The 14,521-nt window shown below is 42.6% G+C and overlaps 2 protein-coding genes across 2 annotated transcripts in view; one reads left to right on the top strand and one right to left on the bottom strand.

Annotated features, from left to right (window-relative positions):
* Window positions 1–8,247, bottom strand: part of LOC126020239 (zinc finger protein 420-like) — a 49,091-nt gene extending 40,844 nt beyond the window's left edge. The window contains exon 1 of the mRNA XM_049781688.1: window positions 7,911–8,247. Coding sequence (XP_049637645.1) covers window positions 7,911–8,247 — 337 coding nt within the window. The remainder of the gene's footprint in view (window positions 1–7,910) is intronic.
* LOC126020237 (mediator of RNA polymerase II transcription subunit 14-like) lies at window positions 8,246–12,703 on the top strand. Its single transcript, XM_049781687.1, has one exon. It carries the CDS (start codon window positions 8,246–8,248, stop codon window positions 12,518–12,520), a length of 4,275 nt encoding a protein of 1,424 aa, XP_049637644.1. The 3' UTR covers window positions 12,521–12,703.
* The last annotated feature ends 1,818 nt before the right edge of the window (window positions 12,704–14,521 follow it).

Genomic DNA, 14,521 nt, shown 5'->3' with positions numbered 1-14,521 from the left:
GATGCATTGTGGGGGTCTTCTGGGTTGACAGATCAGTAGCAGTAATCAAAGCCAAATGCCACAATCTTCTTTCAGAAGTCACCAAAGCTATCTCGGCAACTGTCCACCTAAAAGCAAATGTGAACAGTGTCTTCTCATTTGTCATATCAAAATATCCAACCTCCCTAAATTCCTCTTGCCCAAAATAAAATCCCCAAATATCTACCCTAGCACTTGATTTCTCTCTGCAGAAGCTAGAGAAACCTGACTAGTTAGTTAAGAGATTCTTGAGCTGGGGGGTGGTTTAGGGGCCACATGTGGCAGTACTCAGGGATCACTTCTGGTTTTGTGCTCAGGGATCACTCCTAATGGTGTTCATGGACCATGAAATGCCACGGATCAAGTATGTGCCTCCAATATGCACCCAATTGAGGCATTTCTCTAGAATATATTTACTTGAAAAAGCTAAAAAAAAAAAACAATATTTGCTTTCATCTCATCAGGTACAAATAAAGCTTTGAGACTTGAATTTTCCTGTCATAACTAAGAAAAAAATAATTCTGGTTTACTATTTATAATTTAGATTCCTTACAGTGATAAAAAAATAAAAAGCCTAGCACTAGGGATTATAAATCACAGTAGTATGAAACTATGAGAATGACTAAGATTCTTATTGTTTTGTTTTGTTTTTGTTTGGGTCATAACCAAAAATGTTCAGGGGCTACGCATGGCTCTGTACTCAGGAATCATTCCTGGTGGTATTGGAGAACTACCTGGGATGCCAGGGATCAAATCCTGGTTTGCTTCATGCCAGGCAAGTACCTAACCCACGGTCCTATGTCTCTAATTTCCAGAGTAAGAGATTTTTTGTGAACAGCTGAAACTCAGGGAAGCAAGCAGTCCAGGACATATGCAGGAGGCAGATTAGAATTTAATCTTGGCTGGCAATGAGTCCTAACCCTCAAATTCATGAACTCTCAGGACAAAGCAACTGACATGATTAAGAGACAGTAGAAAATAGGTGTTTGTTCCCAGGGAGCTCTAGTAGAAACTTTGGCAGCCCACGCAGGCAGAGAGCTAATAACAAAAGATCATATCACAAAAGTAATGCATGGGTAGGCATGACTGGGAGGTTGGAGTCCAGATCACCCTTATTCAACTTCCTCAAATTCAGAGTAATGTGGATTACTGACTTCAGGATTCTGCTAGCTTGGTAAATCGGATAACAAAATGGAAGAAATAAGCCCTAAAAGGGGGTACACAAGGTGGGGAGGGGGGAAGGGGGAGTCAGCTTCCTATTTAACTCAAAGTTCAATCAGGCTTGCGAGAAATTATTTGTACCAAGATGAGTTAGTGAGTTAGTGACTAATTCCCTTCTGGGACGTAAAGTCTCTTCTTGATCTCCCTCTTTAAATAAATTCTGTATTAGCCACTGCATACTACAATTCCTAGTGATACTGCGGGATCAGCATTTTCCTAAGTGGTTATACCAACCTTCTGTGAGGCCCTCAAATGATGGAAACTACAGTAGTTGGGGTATAATTGGGGGGCATTTTCTCTTTGTTAAATGAAAGATGGTGACTTTTAGGGTCAATGAATGATATTTTTTTCTGATAAGAGGATGGTCAGCCAAATAAGTTTGGAAACCTATTCTAGATGAACTGATGTCAAATGAATGTCTAACTGATAATTACGGTCTATTAGCATCTACATTGGGTACATAAATTATACCCAGTATGATGACTGAAACTCGGTATTTTCTCCCCACAACATTTCCCCATACTTTTAAAAGAAATACTGACCAGTTTTCAAAACACTGTATCTTATTTGATAGCATATGGGCTGCAGTAGCCATATCCCTGAACACTAGAGTGTGTGTGTGTGTGTGTGTGTGTGTGTGTGTGTGTGTGTGTGTGTGTGTGTGTGTGTGTGTGTGCTGCCAGGGATTAAACCTATTCAAAGTATGCATTCTACCACTGAGGCCATATCCTCAGTCCCTCCCCTAAAATTTTTTCTTGTTTTATTTCACAATTCTTTTGTGGTTAGTTAAAGCTTTTCCAAGGCCAGAGAGATAAGTTCAATAGTAGATATAGTACATGCTTTGTATGTAGGAGATCAGGGTTTGATCCTGAGCAAGAAATGGACTCCACAAATCATGCGAGGAAATCCCTAAGCTCAGAGTTGGAAGTAGACCCTAAGTACCTCCACTTATAATAATTCCCCAAACAGCATGGTTTTCCTATAATTTCTGTATTATGCCATTTTCTCCCTATTCCACTATCCCAAACATATTTACATATGTGACTTCACCTAGAAGTCCATATAATATTTTTGTATGTGTAAACATGGTATATGTAGACACAAACCAAATAATGATAAGCTTTACAATTGAAAAAGGAAATAATATTACCTTTAAATTCCTGGTTTTTGCCATTTTACCATCAACTTTCACAATAATTCTTTCTCCTTCTTTGTTTTCCCTAGAAACAAAACTCAGATCAGTATGAGAAAAAACATTTAAACACTGTTTTTTTTGGGGGGGGAACCACACCCAGTTGTACTCAGGGTTTACTCCTGATTCTCTGCCCAGGGGACTTGTGGGATCATATGGGATGTCGGGATCAAACCCGAGTCAGTTGAGTACAAGGCAAATGCCCTACTCACTGTCCTATTTCTCCAGCCCCACGCTTTCCTTTTTTAACCAAAAAAAGAGATAGAAGTTGAGTGCCAAAATGCAATAGAGCATGTATGTGCCTTGCATGAGCAAACCCCTGGGTTCCATCTCTAGGACTGCCTGGTTTCCAAAGCACATGAGGTGGGTTCAAATGAGCAATTCATGCTTCAGTCAGAGAAACTAAGTCTATCATGATTGTGACGTGTTTCCATAATGCCATCTCCATAATTGGAAAGTCTATACGTCTGCAGGCATCACATAAAGGCATCTCTAGATTGTGGTTTTTGGGTCACACCCGCACCCTGGCTCCGTGCTCAGAAATTGCTCCTGGCAGGCACAGGGGACCATATGGGACTCCGGGATTCGAACCGATGACCTTCTGCATGAAGGGTAAACGCCTTACCTCCATGCTATCTCTCCACCCAGTAACTCTAGATAGTTAAAAATTCATTTTGTTTTGTTTTGTGGCCAAACCAGGAAGTACTCAGGACTTATTCACAATTCTTCACTCACAACCACACCTGGAATGCCTGGGGGACCATTTGGGGGTGTCAAAGGTCAAACCCAGGTCAGCAGTGTGCAAGGTAAATCCCCTATCCGCTGTACTATTATTCCAGCCCCCTAGTGGTTAGAATTGGGCTCCAAAATATCAGTCTGTATAGTGAGCAGCATCTATGTACTAAGCTTATAATTAGGTTCAATATTATAATTCAATTTTTACAATACTAGCACAACCTCATGGAAGAGCTTTCTAAAATAGCTTTATTTTTAAAGATAGAAGATTAATGCTGAGATAAATGATACAACTAGTCTAAAGTCACAGACTTAGCAATATAAGAGCTAGGTTTAATATGAGATCTGTCATATCACAAAGTCTGGGATGTTAACATTTTAGAAATAAGGCTTGGAAACACTGGAGAATATCCAAAATTTAAGCATAAAACCTGTCATCACCTCTATTTTCCCCTGGGATCTTAAGTACTAATCCCAGGGAAAAAAATTCTAAAGCTCCACAGTAGTTTCATAGTCTCAATTACATTCGTACTTTCTCCTAATTATAGCTAGATTATCAATAAAATTATTGCCAACCTAGGATTGAAAAGTTGAAACACATTCTCATTTTATACATCCTTAGAATTCCTAGGGTGTGGGGCTTGCCTGTGCTAGCCTAGGATGGACCGAGGTTCAATCCCCTGGTGTCCCATATGGTCCCCCAAACCAGGAGGGACTTCTGAGCGCATAGCCAAGAGTAACCCCTGAGCGTCACTGGAAGTGGCCCAAAAACAAAAAACAACAACAACAACAACAACAACAACAACAAAAAAGAGTTCCCAGGATGTGATCTTGAGCATTGTGTGGGAGAGAGGGGGTGGTTAGAAGAAAAGGGGGAGAGTAAACAATGAGATAAGGTATTTAGAACCAAATTTCTTTGTGGTCCAAGGATTAAACAACACCTTTTAGATGAAAAGTAAACTACTACTGAGTTACAGCCTTCACCAAGATTCTTTATTTACTTAATTTTGGTTTGGGAGTCACCAGAGATGTTAGAACTAGATTTCTACTGGCATTGCTAAAGGGACTGTGTAGATCGAGGATTAGATTAAGTCTTCCATCATGCAAAAACATGCAGATTAATTCATGCTTTTAAATATATCAGTGAGTGGGATAAAGTCTTAAATAAAAAATGCCCCTCTAGGGGCCGGAGAGATAGCATGGAGGTAAGGTGTTTGCCTTTCATGCAGGAGGTCATTGGTTCGAATCCTGGAGTCCCGTTTGGTCCCCCGTGCCTGCCAGGAGCAATTTCTGGGTCAACAGTGTGCAAGGCCAACACCCTACCACTGTGCTACCACTCCAGCCCCAGGAGCAATTTCTAAGTGCAGAGCCAGGAGTAACCCTGAGCACTTCATGGTGTGGCCCCCAAACCAAAATATATACATATATAATCTTTCATTAATCTTCATGAAAACCATTAAAACAGTTATGCTTTTTGATTTTTACAGAATTTTTAATCTAAATATATATATAGTATTGGACAGAGAACACAAACAGGTAAGGCATTTGCCTTGCTCACAGGTGATCAGAGTTCAATTCCTGGTAGCCCATATTGTCCCCTGAGTCTAGCAGGAGTGATCCCTGAGTATAGCCAGGAAGAGCCATGAAGATAGCTGGATGTAGCCCAAAGAAATAAAACATATATAGTGTATACTGAATATATTCTGAGAGAAGGAGATTTCTATGCCTAAGTACTGCAGGACAGTACACACTCCCTTAATTATTTTGGGAAGGCAAGGAGTCATGAATTGAAGCTTTATGATTATAGAAAACAAATTGTGAGACAGATAGGAGAGCATCAAAATTACTTCCTAGGGCCGGAGTGAAAGCACAGAGGGTAGGGCATTTGTTTGCCTTGCACACAGCTGACCAGGATTCAACCTTCGGCATCCCATAATGTGCCTGCCAGGAGTGATTTCAGAGCTCAGAGGCATAAGTAACCCAAGTGCCACCAGGTTTGGCCCTAAATCAAATAAACAAAAAAGGTATTTCCTATATTGTCATTTTTCTAAAAACTAGCTCTCATCCTCAAGGAGCAGCTTGAACAAGTAAATAAAATCTTGGTTTCAGTTATTTTTAAGCATGGAAGGCCATTTCATCATCTCGAAAAGGACACTTAGATCAGATGACCTTGAAGAATAATATCCATGTACAATAGAGTCAGTGATTTTTTTAACTGAGTCAGTGCCAGTGACTTATTGAACCTAGGAACAAACAGAATCCCTACATCTGATAAGCCTCAGGAAAGATACTGGAGGTTTAGAGATGAAGGAATATGGCCATACCCTCTGCAGGATTCTGTAACAAGTCAGAAGTAATGACTTTTTAGTTGACCTCATTCTAGGTCTAACCTTTTCTCCAAATGTGTGTGCTAAAGCTTCAATATGCTATAATCTACTCACACCAAAATATCTGAATCTTGCCATTCTACCACTTGCTGCTTAAGAAATTAACTTAGGCCAAAAGTAAGATTTACAGCCAGAGTGATAGTGCAGGGGTAGTGCATGTGGCTGACCCAGGTTTGAGCTCCAGCATCCTATATGGTCCTGAGCACTGTCAGGAGTGATTCTTTTTTGGGGGGGCCACACCCGGTGACGCTTTGGGGTTACTCCTGGCTATGTGCTCAGAAATTGCTCCAAGCTTGACAGACCATATGGGATACCACAGATCGAACCCAGGTCCATCCTGGGTCAGCCATATGCAGGGCAAATGCCCTACCGCTGTGCTATCACTTTGGCCCCAACAGTGATTATTGAGCTCAGAGCCAAGAATAACTCTTGATCACCACCAGATGTGGCCTAAAAACTAAAAACCAAAATAGGTAAAAAGTAATGTCTTTTTCTCATCACTTGCTTGATGAGATGTCACTATTGTAATGTAATAACTATTTCAACAGCATTTTTGTTGTTTTGATTTATACTTTAATAAATTATAGGTTCTCATTGAATTGAAAGACTACTGTCAATCAATTTTGTTATCCTGAGCACTATTAAGGACAGGTTTTCTGAGGCCAGGCATAAAGGTGTTCACCTTGCATCATATGATCATAGGTTAATCACCAGTGTGGTCCTCCCTCTGCCCAGACCAGACCTAAGTAATCCCTTAGCAAGACTGGGATTTTACCCACACAAGGATATTTTTGCCAAAATATATTCTCTGAAAGGCTACCTGTAGAAGGTACCAAGCCAAGCCTTGAGCCATTACATCTAGCAACAAAAAACACACAGGTAACAAGTCATTTACCAATACAGAAACAGATGTTCAGGCTCCTGCCCATTTCCTTCTTTTATCACTATAACTTTTTTTGGGGGGAGGGGGGCATACCCTGGCTTAATCTTGGCTCTGTTCTTAGGAATAATTCCAGGAGGTACTCACGAGACCATATGGGGTGCTAGGGATCTAACTTAGATTTGCAAGTTTGCAAGGCAAATATCCTATCCTTTTAATTCTATATTCAGCCCAATTTTCTATTTTTTAAAACTTTATTAAAGCACTGTGGTTACAAAATTGTTCGTTCTTGGGTTTCAGTCGTACAATGTACATCATTATTCACCAGTACATCCTTCCCATCACCTGTCTCCTGATTACCTCCCACACCCCACCCCACCACCCCTGCCTTGCTAGGGCAAGCAAATTGCTTCTCTCTCTCTCCCTCTATCTCTCTCTTCCTCCCTCCCTCCCACCCTCTCTCCTTTATGACACTGTGGTTTTCATTATTAACGAGGGGTTAATGGAGGGGTGCCTTGCCTGTTAGTTTTTCTAATTTCAGCACCTAGTCAATTCTATCTATCATTGTCCTAATAGACTCTTCTTTACTCTAGCTACACTAACCACTCTTTATGATGAGCTTTCTACCCCTGGGCTGAACCTCCTGACCTTTGTCTCTATTGTCTCTGGGTATTATTACTATTCTATTTTTTTGTTTTTCTTATATTCCACAAATGAGTGAGACTATTCCATGTCTATCCCTTTCTCTCTGTTCAGCCCAATCTTCAAACCAGTTTTTAATCTAAGGAAAATAAAAACTTCACACACCCCGCCCTCCCATTCTAATATATGCTTTCATGTGCTAGACATGCACCATCAGGTTTGTTACCTGTCACTTCCTGTATATATCCTTTCTCCAAACAATTCAAACTGCAACCCAAGTTCCTAGCAAACCAAGACTCATGCTTTCCGGTGTTCTTACTACACAGAGTGTGTTTTATACTTACCCTACATGTCACCAAAATCGAAAATGATGAGAGAGAGAGAGAGAGAGAGAGAGAGAGAGAGAGAGAGAGAGAGAGAGGAGAGGAGAGGAGAGGAGAGGAGAGGAAGAAAAAGAAAGAGGAGGAGGATAAGGAGAAAAAAGGAAGAGAAAGAAGAAAAACAGAAGACGAAGAAGGAAAAAGAAAAGGAAAAGGAAGAAGAGAAAGAAGAAAGAAGAGAAGATGAAGAAGATAAGAAGAAGAAGAAGAAGAAGAAGAAGAAGAAGAAGAAGAAGAAGAAGAAGAAGAAGAAGAAGAAGAAGAAGAAGAAGAAGAAGAGGAGGAGGAGGAGGAGAGGAGGAGAAGAAAGAAGAAGAGGAGGAGGAGGAGGAGGAAAAGAAGAGGAAAAAGTAGAAGAGGAGGAAGAAGAGGAAGAATGAGAGAAAGGAAGAAGAGGAAAAGGAAATAAAGGAAAAGCTGAACGGAAGATTTATTTTTCATTCGTTCCCTTATACTAGTGTCTGCGTAAGCACCGTGACGATAACCATGTCTGTGGCTGGGCTTCCGTCCAAAAGCAAAAGCAAAGCCAGACCGGAAGCCACCCTGGGCAGCCAGGCAGGCAGGCGCGAGCGGCGCAGGCGCAGCTTGCGCTCGCGCTCTCGCCATCTTTCCCGGCCCGTCCCCGCTCGCTCCCCGCGCCGCTCGTCCCTCCGTCGGGGCTCCCGGGCCGGTGCGGTCCTCCCGGCGGGCGCGGCGCCTCCCGCGCTGGGTCTGGGCGCGGCGTCTCCGCCCGGTGGCCGAGGGCCGCCTGGGTGGCGCGCTGCCCCGAAGCGACCCCGGCCGCGCCGCCATGGCCCCCGCACAGCCGGAGAAGCGCCCGCCGGTCGCGGCCGGAGGCGGCGCTGGAGGCAGGCCCGGGGCCCGGCTGAGCGCGCTGCTCGAGCTGCTGCTGCACCGGACCTACGCCGAGCTCCTGGTCTTGGCCGACCTGCTGCCCAGGAAGTCCGACCTGGAGAGGAAAATCGAGATCGTGCAGTTCGCCAGCCGCTCGCGCAGGCTCTTCGTTCGAGTCCTCGCACTGGTAAGATGGGCCGATCAGCTTGGCCGAGTGGGGAAGTGTGCCAGGATCTCGAGCTTTCTAGACCAGCAGGCCGCCCTGTTCGTGGACACTGCCGACCGCCTGGCCTCGTTGGCGAGGGAGACCCTGGTCCACGCTCGCTTGCCCAGTTTGGCCGTCCCCTATGCGATCGATGTCCTCACGACTGGGTCTTATCCACGACTGCCCACCTGCATTCGGGACAGAATTATCCCTCCAGACCCAGTTACCAAACTTGAGAAACAAGCCACACTTCACCAACTCAATCAGATCCTTAGACACCGACTGGGAACCGCAGATCTTCCTCCCCAGCTGGCCAATCTGACAGTTGCCAATGGCCGGGTGAAGTTTCGAGTGGAAGGAGAATTTGAAGCTACCTTGACCGTGATGGGAGATGACCCTGCCGTTCCCTGGCGTCTCCTCCAGCTAGAAATTCTGGTTGAGGACAAGGAAACAGGAGATGGGCGAGCACTAGTTCATAGCATGCAGATTGACTTTATCCATCAGTTGGTACAGTCCAGGCTTTTGGCTGATGAGAAACCTCTTCGGGACATGTACAATTGCCTCCATTCTTTCTGCTTAGCGCTTCAATTAGAAGTGTTACATTCCCAAACCCTGTTGTTAATCCGACAGCCGTGGGGAGAATTTGTGCAGATGGAAAGGTATCGTGCTGGAAAGTGCCTCACACTCTCAGTTTGGAATCAGCAAGTTCTTGGAAGAAAAATGGGACCATCATCTGTTCATAAAGTTACAATTAAAATCCAAGAGACTGATGTTTCCAAGCCTTTACACATTTTTCATGATCCTCCTCTGCTAAGTTCTGATTCTAAATTAGTAGAAAGAGCCATGAACATTGATCACTTATCAGTAGAAAAACTCCTGATTGACAGCGTCCGTGCAAGAGCCCATCAGAAACTCCAGGAACTTAAAACCATCCTCAGAGGCTTCAATGCCCGTGAGAATTCTTCCATACAGACTACACTGCCAGCTCTTATTGTTCCTATCTTGGAGCCCTGTGGTAATTCAGAGTGTCTACACATTTTTGTCGATTTGCATTCTGGAATGTTCCAGTTGATGCTTTATGGACTTGACCAGTCCACACTGGATGACATGGAAAAATCTCTGAACGACGATATGATACGTATCATTCCTTGGATTCAACAACTTAAGTTTTGGCTTGGACAACAGCGCTGCAAACAATCAATAAAACATCTGCCTACAATAAGCTCTGAAACACTGCAGCTGTCCAATTATACAACCCATCCTATTGAAAGTCTTTCTAAGAATAAGCTCTTCATTAAACTCACCCGTCTTCCACAGTACTACATTGTGGTGGAAATGTTAGAAGTTCCTAATATACCCACCCAGCTGACATACAAGTACTACTTCATGTCTGTAAACACCCCTGATCATGAAGATAGCTCAGTCACTGCACTCCTGTTTCAGCAGTTCAAGGAAAATACCCATGACTTTGTTTTCCCTATAAAAGATGGGAAATATCCCCAAACTGGTACTAAGCGCAAGTTGTCTGATGATCTATGTCCAGTAGAACTCAAAAAAACCAAACAAACAGTAGAAACGTGTGCCTTCAATAAAGTTCTAGCTCACTTCGTTGCTATGTGTGATACGAATATGCCATTTGTAGGACTTGGGTTGGAGTTGTCTCATTTCGAGATTCCACATCAAGGAATACAAATGGAAGGTCATGGCTTCAGCCACGCAATTCGCTTATTGAAAATTCCTGTCTGGAAGGGTGTCAGTGAGGAAACCCAAAAGGCTTTGAACCGCTCTCTGCTCAATTGCACTTTCCGATTACAAGGTCAAAATAACCGCACCTGGGTGGCCGAGTTAGAGTTTGCAAATTGTCCACTTCATGGCACTACTACCAGGGAACAAGGATCTTCCCGGCATGTTTATCTGATGTATGAAAACATGCCCTCTGAACCTGTTGGTGGTCGAAAAGTGGTTGAAATGTTCCTTAATGACTGGAATAGCATTGCACGATTATATGAGTGTGTGCTGGAATTTGCACATTCTCTCCCAGACATACCGGCTCATCTAAATATTTTCTCAGAAGTTCGTATGTATAATTACCAAAAACTTACCTTGTGTTATGGAACCACCAAGGGAAGCTCAGTTAGTATCCAGTGGAATTCTACCCATCAGAAATTTCACATTTCTTTGGGAACTGTTGGTCCAAACTCAGGTTGCAGTAATTGTCACAATACTATTCTCCATCAGCTTCAAGAAATGTTCAACAAAACACCAAATGTGGTTCAGTTGCTACAGGTACTATTTGATACTCAGGCTCCATTAAATGCCATCAACAAACTCCCCACTGTGCCGATGTTGGGCCTAACCCATAGAACCAACACTGCATACCAGTGCTTCTCCATTCTGCCACAGTCATCCACACACATCAGATTGGCCTTTAGGAACATGTATTGCATTGATATATATTTCCAAAGTCAAGGTGTTGTGGCAATCCGGGACGGGGCTTATAGTCTTTTTGATAATAGCAAGTTAGTTAAAGGTTTTTATCCTGCACCAGGACTAAAGACATTCCTGAGTATGTTTGTTGACAGCAATGCTCAAAGAAGATCTGTCAATGAAGACAATCCCCCTTCTCCAGTAGGAGATAGAAGGGGTTCTTTAATCTCCCAGCTCCAACCACCCCAGCAAAAGCCGTACCCCAAGCAACCCGCATCTTCTGGCGCTTATCCTCTTACTTCGCCTCCTACATCTTACCCTACTGCAGTTAGCCAATCTCCCTCTAGGATGCATACTCAGTCTTCTGAAAATCTGCATGCCGCCAGCTCCCCCAGTGGGGCTTTGAAAACCCCATCACCAGCGTTATTTGTTCCAACTCCTCCCCCATCCTCACATGGAATCTCAATAGGACCAGGGGCCAGTTTGGCTAGTCCACATGGAACCCTAGACCCTAGTTCACCATATACTATGGTGTCATCTAGTGGACAAGAAGGGACTTGGCCAGGGTCTCCTCAAGTGTCTGGCCCCTCACCAGCAACACGCAGGCCTGGAATGTCACCAGCCAACCCTTCACTACACTCTCCAGTTCCAGATGCTTCTCATTCCTCCAGAGCTGGAACCAGTTGCCAGAGAATGCCAACCAACATGCCTCTGCCTTGTAAACTACCTCAGCGCTCCTGGGCGGCTTCCATGCCCACCATCCTCACTCACAGTGCCTTGGACATTTTACTACTGCCCTCTCCAACCCCAGGTCTTGTGCCAGGTCTGGCCGGTAGTTACCTGTGTTCTCCGCTTGAGAGATTCCTGGGGTCCATCATCATGAGGCGACACCTTCAAAGAATTATTCAGCAGGAAACGCTACAACTGATAAATTCTAATGAACCTGGAGTGATCATGTTCAAGACTGATGCATTGAAATGCAGAGTAGCCCTAAGTCCCAAAACCAACCAAACTCTTCAGCTCAAAGTGACCCCTGAAAATGCTGGGCAGTGGAAAACTGATGAGCTCCAAGTTTTGGAAAACTTCTTTGAAACAAGAGTTGCAGGACCACCATTCAAAGCCAATACATTAATAGCCTTCACCAAGCTGCTAAGAGCTCCCACACACATCCTGAGGGACTGTGTGCATATTATGAAACTAGAGCTGTTCCCTGACCAGACAACACAACTAAAATGGAATGTTCAGTTTTGCCTGACAATCCCTCCCAGCACCCCATCAATTGCACCTCCTGGGACAACGGCTGTGGTGCTGAAATCCAAAATGCTATTCTTTCTGCAGCTAACTCAGAAAATCTTGGTCCCTCCCCAAGAACCTGTTAGTATTATAGTTCCAATCATTTATGACATGGCTTCAGGTACCACCCAGCAGGCAGACATTCCCAGACAGCAGAACTCTCCTGTTGGTATTCCTCTGATGGTCAGCAACATTCTGAGGAGGTTTGCAGAGATGAACCCTCCACGACAAGGTGAATGCACAATATTTGCAGCTGTTCGTGATTTAATGGCTAATCTTACACTGTCCCCTGGGGGGCATCCATAGACACTATTGTTTTTAAACCAGGAAGGCTGACAAATGTGACAACAACAAATCTGAATTCAGCCTTTAATTTTAAAAAGAAAAAGACTTTTTTGACTAAGAATTAACTATTCTAAGCTGGCAAAAAAATTCACGGTGCACTTTTTCCATCAAAAATGCCATCTTTTGTATAGTGAACTTACATAGCATGTTTAAAATGAGGCACATTTCAAAATAGGAAATACACCAGTCTGCTTGCCTGCAATAGACTTAATATCCTGTTTTATACTAAAAAGTAATAGAAATGCTAAACTTGTTTATTTAAATGCTTTCTTATGTTTTGGATGTAATCGTATTTTATTTTTTAAGGCAGATCTGTCATTTTGAATACTGTAAAACTGTGATAAACTTTATATTAAAGCTGTATTTTAATATGATCGCTCAGAAACCTTACATGTCCTGGGAAAAATGTCCTGGGAGAAGCAATATTTAATAATATTTAATAAACTAGTTTTAAAAAAGAACACTTGTGTGTCTATCAGCTCCTAGACTCCTTAGGGCCCCCTTTCATCTTTAACCTGGTGGGGGCCAGTAAGTAATTTCTAACAATTCATGTTGAAGGTTGACAAAACCTTTGTTTCAATATTAATTTATTTTCTTCAAACATCTAAGTCTTTTAGTGTGAGTAGCTTATGGTGGTCCAGAATCACAAGTGCTGCAGGCATTCTCATTTTTGAAGATGTGGAAACTTTTCTATTTGGCAAATTCGGTTTATATGCTACTTTGACATACTGTATTAGGAAGCAAAGTGCTTTAATGTTCTACCCCGGGATGAAGTTTCTGTGATTTTTTTTCTTTACCTTGCTTAACTTTGCACTTTTGCTTTCCCTGACAAAGTTGGGGCTGTGTTTAACAACCCCGATTTACTTCATTGTCAACAAAAGATCGAGTGTTTTTGTTTGGAAGAAGCCTGATGCAGTTCCCTCGCTTTGAAGAACCCAAGTCTCAGAGACTATACAAGAGTTTCTGGTACTAAAACATATCAGCAGAGCTTCCTTTGGGACCATTGTGCTGTCTCTCCTAGACAGTCAGGGACTCTCCTAAGCTTCCAAGACTGATTCAAAGCAGAGGTCTTCTGGTGACTTGATGTTATTTCGGAAAGTTTTTTTAAATGGCAACGCTGCGTTGCACTATCTGGTCATGTAATATTGGTTCTTGATGCCATTTTTGATGCCTGGTCTAATTTCATTTTAAGATAATTTTATTGAGTTTCTGTAACCGCCAATGACCAGAAATTCTAGTTTCAAGCATCCCACTGCAGCTGTATCATCTGATCTCAGCTTTGCTTGGTTCTCTGTTCCTTTCTGGTCAGAGTTTGAGGCAGTCTTTGAACTTCTTCTAAGTCTTCTTTCTACTTTCATCAATTCTGCTACTGCTCAGGAGTTGTTCTTGCTTTAACTTACCTTGTATTCTTTCAATTTCAATTCTCCTTTGCAGCGGTAAACACAGCATTTTGGCAATCTATTGAGGTCTTGTTCAAGGAGCAACCCTTTTCTATCTGAAACTGAATTCTTTCATGTAGGAATCTACATGTACATAGAAGAAATGTATTTTTTTTCTGCAGAAAAAAATGTTTTCCTGAATTACTTTAGTAATAGGAACCTTTTCAGGTTCTTTCCTTTATGTGTGATTTTGAACTGTTAGTTAAATTTTTAATTATGATGCATTCAGTGAACACTGTTTTCCTATTTCCATGCATCTCTGAATGCAATATCCAAACAAAAGTAACACAGGTTTCCATGAACAGGTTTTAATTTTGGTGCTTATGAAGAGTAAACCCATGGATTTTATTTTTGATTTCATGTTTGATCCTTGGAATTGGTATATATTTTATTAAAGCTTGAAAACACTAGTATTAACGTCTTATATTTCATCCTAAAAAACAAAGAAATTACTCTGGCTGGCTAAGGGAGGCTGGGGAGCGAATCCAGATAAGTGTGCAAGGCACGCCTTACCTGCTGTAAT

This window comes from Suncus etruscus, chromosome 10 (assembly GCF_024139225.1).
Source record: "Suncus etruscus isolate mSunEtr1 chromosome 10, mSunEtr1.pri.cur, whole genome shotgun sequence".
Lineage (NCBI taxonomy): Eukaryota > Metazoa > Chordata > Mammalia > Eulipotyphla > Soricidae > Suncus > Suncus etruscus.
The sequence above is the reverse complement of the archived record's forward strand: the minus strand, read 5'-3'. Positions and strand labels throughout refer to the sequence as shown.

Bases quoted from the DNA above. Each gene is read 5' to 3' on its own strand.
- LOC126020237 (XM_049781687.1), top strand. From the start codon at position 8,246: ATGGCCCCCGCACAGCCGGAGAAGCGCCCGCCGGTCGCGGCCGGAGGC.